Source organism: Strix uralensis, chromosome 10 (genome assembly GCF_047716275.1).
Source record: "Strix uralensis isolate ZFMK-TIS-50842 chromosome 10, bStrUra1, whole genome shotgun sequence".
In the NCBI taxonomy this organism is placed as follows: domain Eukaryota; kingdom Metazoa; phylum Chordata; class Aves; order Strigiformes; family Strigidae; genus Strix; species Strix uralensis.
In genome coordinates, this window is record NC_133981.1 from 5,765,910 (window position 1) to 5,778,715 (window position 12,806).

A 12,806-nucleotide genomic window follows, 5' to 3' on the forward strand; every position below is an offset into this window, starting at 1 on the left:
CAATACCTGCCAATTGGATCACAGGTAAATCACTTTTAGTCTAAATCACCCTCCAAGCTGCACAGCTGTATTTTAAAGATTGAATTCTGCACAGGGAAATGTCAGGTCGTGTTGAGGACTTTCCCCTGACTATCTCTTGCAGGGCCAGCAGTGGCATGGTTTGTTTTCAGCATCCTTGGGGGAGGAATGGAAATGGCAAACTCTCGTTTGCAAAAAGTAATTCATGAAGCTGCAGCCTCTGCTGGCTGCTACTGAACCATGCATATTGTTGTCCCACATGCCATAAAGAGAAAATGAAACAACGAAACCAGGCAATCTCATTCTGGCATCCAGTGCCTGGCTACCAGTGCCCATCTCAGAACTGGAGCAGCAGCGCTCCGCACAGGGGCTTACATTTTGCCACAAATGAAAAAATACTGTAGGTTTTCTTGACAATAAAATGGCAAAGGGCCAACTGCTGAACAAAGGGGCTGCAGTCACTTTGCTGCGCCATTGTTTGGCCACGTGGTCCTTGGCCACCTCACTATTTTTGTCAGTGAAGTGGGAAAAAACAGAACCTACCTCCCCAAAGACGCAATGACTGGAGCTGTTTAACAGAAGCCTTAGTGAGGAGGAACTGCACAGGCGCTACCAGCATCCTGGCTAACGCCTGACCATAAATGAATGAGCTCTGCTTTTCACACCGAGGGATATCAGTGTGGTTGCAAACAGGTCTGCTACTACTCTTCTCATAAAAACCCCCAATTTGGGCACAGCTCGATGCCAGGAGGACTGCTGCTGAAAGGCAGGGGCCCAGGCTGAGCTACGTCTCTCTGATTAGACCTTTTTCTTTTCCTTCTAGTAATGGTTTCTTGATTATCAAGAACAGCCAGATAGATCATTCCCAATGACTTCAGCCCCATTAGGGCTTTATCGGTGACTCAGAGCATCTGATTAGAGGCAAGGATAAAATATCAGCCATACTGATGTCAACAGGATCCAGGGTTTCTCTCCATCTGTGGTCCATCGTAAATCTGCACTCTGTGAGGGTGTGATGTGCTCCCAGGGAGATCTCTCCTTACAGAAGGGTCTCTAGGGAGTTTAGCTGAGTGCTTGGTTATGAAAATTGTTTGGAGGTCCCGTGCCTGCTGCTCCAGAGAGCAGCAACGTCTGCATGGTGCAATGCTCGTCTGACTGCTCTCGTGCAAATTGTGAACATGTTTGGCACAACACATCTGAAGTACCTTTACTGAGGCAGCATCTACCTACGGGCAGGAAACTGTGGCTCCCAGCAGCCCAGCGAACGGCACAAACCCCATCAGGGGAATTCCTGGCTCTTTTTTACATGCCATCACCCACCTTATTGCCTAGCATAGAAATTTGACAAAGAGGACTCAGGCGTGCACTTGCAGATCCAGCTGGAGCACTTCAGGACAATATCTTCCGCACCACTGAGGATTTGTAAAGGATTTTGCAGGAACCTAAACTGTCCCAGCTCATCAGGACATTCTAAGAAATGCACATCACAACAGTTTCATCTGTACTTGTTGTTTTGTTTGTAGTTAAAAATCTGCTAATTTTTAACTGGTGATTACTGGGAGAAGAAACCTGTGAAAGAAGGACAGGACCTAGGGGGTGCATGAAACTGCTTATGTGCTTCTACGTGAAAAGCTTATTAATACAGAAAATTTTCCTTTTACCTTGGCAATTTGCTCTGCCATTTGAAGACGTCCATCTAATTCACGTCTGATCTGTGCTGCTTGCTCATCTGGGTTGTCCAACTGTATAAAAACAAAAGGCCAAGTGAAAATTAACCAATGCAGCACCTTTACAAGCAGTTCATTTCCTTGGGCTGACCATCTGTATTATGTTAACAATTAAGTATAGCATAGAGGGAGTGGTGGCGGGCTCCTCTTTGGGACAGAGCCCCCCACAAAGGACACACACGGTGCTCACCATCCCAAGACAGACACGACCAGGGGACTCTACAAACTCTGTTTTGATGCCTGTCCAGCTGCCTCCTGGGGCTGAGCATCCTCATCCTGAGGTCTTAGACCCACTCTGCCCTGTGAGCCGGTCTGACAGTGACTATCTGAACCACTGAAAAGTGGGGTGCCCTCCAGAGGTTATCACTTTGCTGGTACTTGGGAAAACACAGGCAGAACACAGGGCAGCTCCAGATCACCAAGCCAAACACCCCCTGCCCCTCCTTGCCACCCAAAAGACGACAGAAGGGGGCTCAGCAGAAATGCACAGCAATATCATTTGCTTATTTTCTTTCCCTTTTCCTCCATATTGCTGCATCCTTGTGTTACCACCCAATTCATGCAACTGTTTTTTCTGCAGCCTTCAGCAGAGATTTTTTTTTTTTTTTTTTTTGCAACACACTGCTCACAGCCCTGTGGTTCAGTGTTCAGTGTCTGCTTGGCCCTAAAAGGTCTTCTGAGGGTAAAACATTGTTTCTACCAGCTAAGCAAGCAATTACAGCACATGTGGAAGAGGCACAGTGACTGCTATGAACAGTTTCCCATTGGTAGGGCTCGGGGCACATCTGTTATTTTTACTGGGAATACACACACATAAATTATAGAACACCAAAAAAGCACAAAATCAAACCAGCCCCCGAAGAAGTCGATAGCTGCTGTAATGAGGTGGCAATTTCATAGCTGCTTTCCAGACTCTAACCACTCTTTAGACTCCTTTGGGGTCATTTTGGCTGCAGCACAAGGCTAGAAATGTGCAGCAGCGGCCTGGTCATGGCATCACTCCACCCACGAGGCACACAACCAAGCTCAGCCTGGTGCAAAACCTCAGGGTTTTGGTTCACCTCCTCAAGCAAACGTGACTTCAGGTGGGAGGGCTGGCTTCTCCATCTAAATGCCGCCTTCATTTGCAATGTATCAGCCCCTTCTGGCTACCAGCAAATACAGTTGCCACAAGCTGCTGTAGGTCAGCTCTCCCACCGACTGCTACACGTAAATGAGCTTTATCCACTGGCTTGGGGATGTGCTAACTGCCTCCCTGGGTTTTATCCTCCTCCAGAGACAAACTGCTTGACAGAAGAAAGGCTTGGCTGGTGCAGTGCAGTCTGGAAAGTTACAGCTACAGAAACGACAAAAGTTTCAATTCTCAGCCTGATGAACGATGAGCTCATCCATTAGTGCTCCCTGGATGGGCTGAAATATGCCGCTTTCCCCCAATTCCGTCACTTTCCACAGCATCTTCTCGGCTGTCTGCCTGCGCATCCTGCATCTCCCCCTTCTCACACATGCTCGTGTAAACCTGCACGCATGCAGGTGTGTATTTGCACATTGCTTCACCACCAATGATTTGCCAGAGAGACGATGCTCATTACAGCTGAGATTGAGGGAAAGTATATTTTTGACTGGCTTTTGAAAGTCTCCATTACTGATTTAATTCAAGCCGGAAAACCACAAAGTGTCTGTGATCCAAATCCACTGAAGCTTCAGTGATGTCTGCTGTGGCCACCCAGGTTTCATTCATATCAGTTGCACCACATAACCTGCTGCTTTCATCTTTATATTCCTGATCCCAAAACCAATATACAGAGCCATGGACCACCAGCACCTTTCAGGATCAGCTGCCCCCATTAACTTCTTCATGAACAAATGCGTCACACAACTGACCTCCACTGATGAGCATCTCTCAGAGCTGCTTCATTAAGGGTAGGAAATGTACAGTCCCAGATTTCCATTTTTTTGCAACTCTGAAAGACGGGGCATTATCTGAATTCCATCCGAGCTACAGTAATTGAGGTTAATCACACACTACCCAAAATAACTCACACACTAAATTTAGAAATCAAGGATGCTGCTGTGGAGGAGAGCTGTTTTTGTGGTATGATAATGAGCCAGCAAATTGCCTCACACTTTCTGCACTATCTTGATTTTGCAGATGTTTTCCAGTAACACTACAGGTGTCAAAAACCATGTCAAGGAAAGATTTGACTGCAGAAGATTATTTCTCTTAGGAGGCAACAAGCACTCTAGGCAGCCTCCTTGGTGGTGGTCGAGTGGGTAAGGTATTGCTTTTCAGGGCTGTGCTTCCCAACGTTAATTAGCAATGCCAAGCCAGGTAACCTGGTATTTAAAGGAAATAAGAAAAGTCTTTCCAGGATGTATTTTCAATGACTCTGCATGACAGCTCCATGGCAAAACCTGATCTTTGGGAAAGCAATTGCAGTCTGTTGTAGCCAACGTAACCTTTTCTTCTCGTTATCTACAGAACGGTACTAATGAGGCAGCCTCTGCCTGCAGTCCCTGCGTGTCCTCCTGGCACGTTCAAGCAGCCCTCTTGTGACTAAGAGTAGCAGCCCAACAGCTCAGCCACTTACTGCTCCCGAGCCTGGGAAAGGCTCCTGCTGCCGTCAAAGCAAGCCGAGTACGTTTTACACGGTCGTAACACCAGATAGGGCTGTTAAGAGAGCAATGCTGGTGCCCATAAAATATACTTCGCTTGTGAAACAAGGCAAGGGACAAATGTAAAGCAGGCAAGACCAAACGAACATCCAAGTAAGGCAACACAGACCCTAATATCATTAAAACTCAATTTCTTAACTAGAGAATCAGCTATCTATTTTCTGCCGTATGTATGCCCAATTTATATTCAAATGCTTGACAGCCAAATATATAAATGATTTACAAAGTCAAGGAAAAATTGAATTAGTTTTGTTCTGCATTATGACTATGTTATGAGCGTGGTATGAATAAAGCAAAGATATAAATCATAAGGTTGCCCCAGTCAATTAAATGTGAAAAGTATTATAAATTTCAGTATATATATGATTTGTCATACGCACTGGGCTTTTCTTCAGCAGCATGCCACAAATATATGACGTACATAATTTGCAATTCTCAACTGATCATTACCCAGCTGCCTGCTGGTAAATTAGATGCTTTTGTACATCTACCCACATATGACATTAGTTCTCTGCTTGCCCTGCAGAGGTTATCTATGTTGGTGTAACAGTCGCTAAAGTTAAACAATAAAAATAAAATTATTTAGATCAGATTCTGAATGGAACCCAAAATTTACCAGCACCGCAGCCAGCCCTTCACTGAAGGCATTGCTGAGGGCAATATGCCAACTTTAACCCCTGGTGACCTCTCAACTGCAAGAAAAAGATCTTTCAAAAGACAGGTTTTTTACATATAAACTGCTAATAAGGGATAACTTTTAATGGGCATTAGTAAATGAAAGAAAGAGATTAAAAATGTTCATTGTGTGATTTTGACAGTTTTAATCCCAGTGAGAACCAGCTGTTGGTCTGCAGAAAAAACCCTTTTTGCTTCCATGACCTTGAAACAAATTCACTGCAAGACTTTTCCTCATGTTATCCCAGAGGGATGGAAGATAATCGCTCTACACCTTTGAAAGGCAGAAGCAAACAAACCAACCTAATTAAGTCATAAGATCTGCAATTAGACACATGAGCACCTACCAAATCCACACCTGAACTACTTGGTTGGGGTGTCAGACACCTCCAGTGCATTGGCCAACCTGAGCCTTGTGGTTTTTAAAGCCAGGAGCCCAGGCTCATCACCTCCACAAATCCCAGGAAATGCCAGAGGCAGCTCAAGGACGTTAATGGTGTTATGGGAGACTTTAAATTCCCCTGGTTTTGCAGTCAATGTGTTACATATTTAAAGCTCCAGCTAGGACTTCAGTTTATCACAGCTTAAAGCCAAACCACGACGATCGCAGCCCTGGCTCCAAATGCGATGCTGGGGTGGTGCAGGCTGCCCTCCTCTTCCCTTCTTTGTGATGCTCAAAGCTGCTTTGCTCAGTTTAACACCTCAAACCAATCCACCCGCCCAGGGCCCGAGCAGGGTACAGCCCTTCTGCTGTTGGCCACAGCGAGAGGACTGCAGCTGGGGCTAACCCACCCAGCCTGGGAACGATGCTGGCGGCACAAGTGACACACTGTATGCAGCACTCCGCCGGTCGGTAAGAGGAGAGTGGATCCAGCCGTGCCACCAAACACGTACCGATGGGGCACACTCCCAACAGACACAGGCAAGTTAAACACCACGCAGCATATATATCCACGCTCTGAGCTCAGCACTGTTGGAAATAACGTTGTAGTAAGCTACGAGGATTTATAATGAAATAATATTGTTTTAAGCTATGAGGATTTCTAATGACATGATGCAACGTACAGACACAACCTTCAATGATCAGCCTGGCATTTACGCGACGCGCCGTGGACATGAAGATATCATCAGTATAATTGCCACGAGCCCCAGCCAGAAACCACTGGGAACATTTAACAGATAATCCTTCCCTGCCAGTCGCTGCTAATGCTGATCCCTGCTTCCCAGCAAGTGTCACAACATCCTCATTCCTGAAGCATAACTGGGGCCTGTCTGAAAGCATCTCCCCTCCCTTTGAGAAAAGTTACAAGGTGGTGGTGAATCCAGCCATGCTCCCGTGCTGCGTGCTCCTGCAGAGGACAAACCATTTGCAACAGGGTTCTGGGAAACCACGTTTCAAATGCTCTGGCAATGAGAACGCTGAACGGCAACGACCTGCTTGGCGCTGCATTGGGAATGGAAAGAAACCTGGCTCTTCACTTGCTGGAAATGAAAGCATTTAGTCCAGCTCTCCATGAAATCCACAGCCACTGCCTGTGCTGGTTTTCCCTCGCAGCAGCATTGGCACTGGGGACAGGTGATTCCTCCTGAACAGTCGAAGGCAGGCATGGATGGGCTGTTACTGTGCAGGGACTGCTCTGCCTGGGGGCACTGTCAGAGGTCTCCAATGTTAATTTTCTCCATCCCTGTGTCCAGCACACCACCATGCAGCTGGGGGGTCTGAAAATCCTGCTTTGTGTATTATTTTCCTTGGGTGGAGGACAAGGACAAAAGCTGTGACCCACTCATGTCCTTCCTAAGCCTGGCTTAAGTCCTCCCAAGTAATTAACGCAGCCAAATACCTGTGTCATGTCTGGTTATAGGTGCCAAAAGCCTCAAATAGAAAGTTTCAAGGCGCTCATCCTTTGACATGCTGGGAGCTCTGTAGCTCAGCAAATGGTTGATTAAGTATTTCAAAGCAAACATGCTGCATGTGAAGGCTGAACAAGATCACAATATGGGTGACAACTCTGCAGCTTTGATGTAGGGCTTTAGGAGAGATCTTAGTCTCATAAAAAGTGGTTTTGCTTTGTGATGCTCAATGAGAGAAAATACTGAAAAATTCATAAGTCCCCATCAATTAATAATTAATTTATCAGTCCAGGTGTACTCACAACTTGTGGCATCAGCAGCACGGAGTGCTCCAGCTGAGAGAAACACGTGGCCCTCAGAGTGACTCATTGCATGCTAGCCCTCAGTTTCTTATAGGAAAACCACTGTTCTAGGAGATAAAGTGACATGAGACAGGAGAGATTGGCACTGTGAACTGCACACAGCTTCCTAAGACACACCCCATGCCACCATCACGGATTGCTCTGTAGCATCCTTTTCCCACCAACAGTAAATATTCTTCTCTACGAGTGGCAGCCTGGCGCACGAGGCTCTGACCTCTGCCCACATCTCTGAAGCAGAAAGCAGAGGAGGATCTGAATACTCCCTCCCTCGACCGCAGGTGGGATGCTGACCTCCCTTTTAAATTGGGAACACGAACAATGCTAAGCTGCCTAGGTAGGGTAAGTCACTAATGCCCTGGGCAACACGTTAATCCTCTGAGCAGCAAATTGCAACACATGGACCACTGGCTGCCTTGGGATCTGAAATGGGAGCAAGGGAGAGGAAGCAAGGACAGCTTCCCTGTGTTACACACCTCCCCATGTCAGCAAAACCGGCAGCATCAACACAGCCTGACCATGGATTCAGCAATTGTCACTCATGCAGCTTGAGAGATGATTTTGGAAGAGCTGGAAGGAACCAGCAGGACACATCCTCTCCACCAGCTCTCCGGATTGCAATGCTGTACTATCCCCACACATCCCAGGAGGACCGCTCTCCTGGTACCACTGCCTGACAGGGATGCTCAAGGCTACCTCTTCTCCGGCCAGTCACACTTCCCCAAAGTCTTTTAGGCTCGGAGTCATGCAGAATATTTCTAGCACAATCTAAAATGCCCCTCAGTTCAAGGAATTACGATCTGCACCTATTACTTCACCAGAATTTTCTTCTTCCCTCCCGTCAGCCTCAGTCCCAGGGCTCCAGCATCCCAAAAGGCGATAAACCCCATCTCCTGGAGAAAAGCCCACACCATTTTGTTCCTGTGTAGGTAAAATTGGCCCCGCTGCAGGAATCCAGTCGCTTCCAACTGCAGCTGCACATTGTCGGTTGTTTGCTGCGGATGGGTGCCTGCTCCAGTTATCCTGGCAAGCTCCTGGGTTATTTAATGAACCACTGCTGCCATGAGAGAGCATTCAGGGGGTCCAGGGGGGGTGATTTAAAACAACAGAAAGGACTTGGATAATTCGGCAAGGGCTGACGCTTCCCTCTCTAAGAGAAATCTTATTTCACGGTTCACAAACTTTAGGGTTGCGCTAGACTCGTTGTTGAAAATATTCCCCGGGATGTACAGAGGCCCCTCCTTGCCTGAGCGCTGAATCTTATCATACTGCAATAAATCTCTGCGCTTCACCGGCCGCCTGGGCTGCGTGGGCTCTCTCACTCATCTCATCCACTGACAGATGCTGGGACTGTGTCCGCATCACCAGGCGAGGTTGGGAGACCCACCCTTGAATTAACTCCAGTCTAAATGATGCCTTTGGGATAGCTGTTTATCCCACAAGCTGATTTCCAACGTATTTCAGAGGAGCACTGGTGCCATGTGAGGGCAGAGGTTTCTCATGCCCTCCTTGCTGCGGGCAGCAGCACCCACAGGTACCCATTGTTCATCTGCAGAGCGCTGATGAATCAACCAGCACGTGCTGGCGGCGTGGCAAGGGCAGGCAGGTGCTCGGCGTGGATCCTGTGTAGGAAAAGTGGACAAACCCCTGCGCCATCTCTGTTTCAGACCTGCCTACCACCATACCCCTTCGCAGCTTTGCAAGGCTGCGCTGTAGGGCTGAGGAAAGCTGAGACAAGCAAACACAGCATGCAGCTTTCCATCATGTTGTGTGTGCAGATACCTCCAGATTTATGTGTAATGATAAATGAAAGTAAATGAAAAACCAGATTCAGCAAAACGGGGAGGGGAAGAAAAAGCACTGCTTGCCTTTGCAAATGTTTTGCAAGCTGTTAAGAAAAAGGATGGTAGAGCACTTCCACTTGAGATGCAAGTCCTTTCCATCTGTGGTCAGAGAACTTCTGAACCCCACAAATCCCACTGCAAGATCATCTGTGAGAGGTGTACGACACTGAAAGGGCTTAAAAACTAAGCTGTTCAGAGGCTCTGACCTCTGAGCACGCCTTAATACCCTCTTCTTATGGCATTGCATAAGGATGCTTGAAGGCATATGGGCAGCATACGCTGAGCTACAGCACCACAAAGGAAACTGGAGCTCTGGCTGGTTGATGCAGCCTGAGGTAGATCACTACATTTAGCTTGCTTGTGTTTCCTTACAGCTTATCATATGCTGTATCTCACATCAGTTAACAGAAAGAGAATCACCTGAATTCTCTACACACAACAATAAACTACTATTTAGTTCCAAGTCACTTTTACAGGTAGAATTAGCTGCGATTAACTCACTCCAGTCATCATGGAAGGAAGATCTACATATCTTCAAATCCCCACCTTTTAATTAAAAGCTTAATGGTAGATACATTTGTCGCGTAATTGAAAATGGGCTTCAGCCTTTGGAGATAAAGCAACTTGCATGAGGACCTGGTCCAGCAAAGCTGCAGTACCTTGACACTCAGCAGGATTAAAAAGTGACAGAGTAAGACACGGGAACATCTCCAAATGTGTCTATCCAATGGGCAGGGCCAGGGCAAGGCCCGTGCATAGGAACTCACACCACCATCAAGAGTTTTCCCCTCTGTTGCTGAAATGCGCTCAGGGCTGAGGTCTCACTTCCTGTAGATTAAAGCAGAGAACTCGGATTTTTCTGGCTCTTTCATCACCATATTAAGGGATTTTTGACTGATCTCCACGGCTGCAGCACCTGAAAGCCTTCCACAAACACAAGGCAGCAGCTTCTGATGGGCTTCGCAGAGTCATGCATATTTACACATTTCAATTCAAAACCTCTACTTGCTGATGCTTGGCAGAGGTGGGTATTTGGGGATGAGAAGGTGTCTTGAGAGGAGTCTCTCTCCTGCAGGGAGAAGTCCTTTTGAACTGGAGATGTTGGGTTCCCTGCTGTGCTGTGCAGCCCTTCCCACGGAGGTCTTTGTGCAGCTGGCTGTCCAGCCGAGCAAGCTTCGTTTCCAGCTCTGACAACAGTTCAAGGATCAGGCCTGAGCCATGTATGTAAAATTCCCTAACTGGCCTCCCTGTTCACACAAAATCAGATATCTTCCAGTGGCTGAGACCAGGTGGTAAAACAGAGACTCGAGTTCCTCTGCTACAACCAGGATGGTGCTTGGTAGGGATGATGATACAGGTAGATAACAAACTACAGATCATCTTGTGAATGATGATCACTTTTATGCATTAAAAATAGCTAACACAAAATTGAAAGAAAAACCATATTCAGAAAGAAACTTGTCTGTCACAGAGATGGAGCTTGAAATTGGATGGCAGTTCTCCAAAATAAATACTCAAGGCATACCTTGGAGTTTGAATTGCAACAATGGTTCTTGCAGTAGCACTGTGATAGATGCTTTTCTGCAGAAGCTCTGTGCGAGGAACTGGCAAAGCAGAGACTTTGGCCATGAAAAGCAAGGTTTTGTTTCCTTTTTACGCCAAACAACTGGGTATTAGCAGAAAAGGAGGAGAGATAATGTAGAGGGAAGGTTACAGCTCCCACTTTTTCAAGGACTAAGATAGCAAAAATTGCTGCGCTGCCCATTACGGTTCATTTTGGTATTTGTGAAGTTTAGATTTATCACAGCCAGAGACCTAAAGCGACCATTCTCTTGAATGTGCTGATGTGTTTCACACTGGTTTGACGCAGCAAACTTTCTCGTGAGGTCAGGGAGAAAGCAGTTAGGAAAATTAAGTCTCTAGGCAGCAAGTCCTCAGCATGCAAAGAGGTCACTACATGTTCTCAGTGGATGGCATCCTAAGGGAGCTGAAGTTGCTGGTCTCTCCTGTGACTAACGCCACGCTTCTCCAGGAATCTGTGTATATGTTGTGATTAGAACCCTTCCTACAGCAACAGAGAACTGGAAGGGAACTGCCCTCCACAGCAGACCCAGCAGTCCCTCCAGATTGCACCTAAATTCATACCAACCAGTGGAGTGTTATCAAAATCCAGAGCAGAAACATCGCATCTGTAAGTTCCTTTTGTCAATACATAGCAACAACAACAATTATTAATGATTAATAAGTAATCATTATTGTTATTATGCTAAATTACTATATTATACTAATAAAAAGGTAAATTCCTTGCTTTTCTTAAAACAGTCCCCTGAGAGTTGTGCTCTGAGTCATTCAAAGGTTTCAGAGAAATTTACCTCGGGGGGAATTTCCTAGTTTTAAACAGAAGCAATACCCTTAGCCATACCAATCTTATCTAATTTATCACTGCATTTCACAAAAGCCACTTGTTTTTTAAATAACTAGCATTCAACAACATGAAAAAAAGACATGAGGAATAGGGATTGGAATCCTAGCTCCACTAATTGGGAACATCTGCCACCTCTTTTACAGCCTGATCCCCTCCAACAGGACCTACACTGCCCCTGAAGAACCGGAGGCACAAAATGGATGTACTGCACCTCTGAGAAGGGCCACGTGGAGCCACAAGCTGTCGTGTGGAATTTAATCCTGCACAATGTCCTTGCGAGATGCTCTGGCACCTGCATTAAGATCAAGGATGTGAGAAGAATTGAAGCAGACGCAGAAAAGCAGCGAGAGGCATAGCTATGAAGAAGCAAACATAGGGAGCAAAAATGTGATGCTTTAGGTGAGAGGAGGAGGAGTTTAGCACAAGGTACTGTGCCGGGGGAGATCGTACGAGATGGGGCAAGTCCTTCCATGGGGTATGCCGTCCTCGTTACCTTACTGGTGAGGACAGTCAGCATAGCAAGCCATCTATGCAATATGGAAAATGTTACAGGTCCATATTAAACGTATGACAAATAATTTATGTGTACAGATGCTGTAAGTACAGAAGAAGATGCTTCAGCCTGGAAGCAGCAGCCCCTGTAACACAGCAGAACACCCCACCTCCCTCTGCACAGCAGCCTGGAGAGCACAGCACTGCAGCTCCCAGGTCTGTGCTAGCTTTATCTAACCGCCTCAAGCCACGGCAGTTGTGAAGCTGGGACGCAGACTGGGTGTTGCACCATCCCACCCCGAATCTATGTTTGGTGCAGGCCTGGCTGACCCCCGACAGCCCTCCCATCAGCTGAGCGAGTCGTGCGGATGCTCACGGTCTCCAGCTAGTCCTGCCGCAGTCACCCAGCCTGCAGCAGCGAAGGCATTGCCTGGGGCTGCGGGTGCAGCCCCAAGGACAGGGCACTGCTCTCCGGGGAGATACACCCCAACAGCAATTACTCACCAAGGTCCAGATGGTGCTTTGCGCTTCCCTCCTTTTCCTGCCATACAGGCTGGCACCTCAGGTTTTTTAAGCACCAATGAATTTGTGTGTGACAAGGCTCCCAGGCAGCTCCGCAGAACAGCCTCACGGTGGATGGGGCTGGGGACCTGCCAGGAGGGCACCCCTCCGCCTCCCTGCCCCAGGGAGCCTCGCTCAGTTCATTCGAGCTCTCAGCCTCAGCCGAGATGTTGGGTCTTTT

At 47.2% G+C, this 12,806-nt stretch overlaps 1 protein-coding gene across 4 annotated transcripts in view; it reads right to left on the reverse strand.

Annotated features, from left to right (window-relative positions):
• Nucleotides 1-12,806, reverse strand: part of CADPS (calcium dependent secretion activator) — a 221,290-nt gene that overhangs the window by 139,616 nt on the left and 68,868 nt on the right. For all 4 annotated transcript variants that reach the window (XM_074879024.1, XM_074879023.1, XM_074879022.1 and 1 more), the window contains exon 4: nt 1,680-1,760. In XM_074879024.1, coding sequence (XP_074735125.1) covers nt 1,680-1,760 — 81 coding nt within the window. The remainder of the gene's footprint in view (nt 1-1,679; nt 1,761-12,806) is intronic.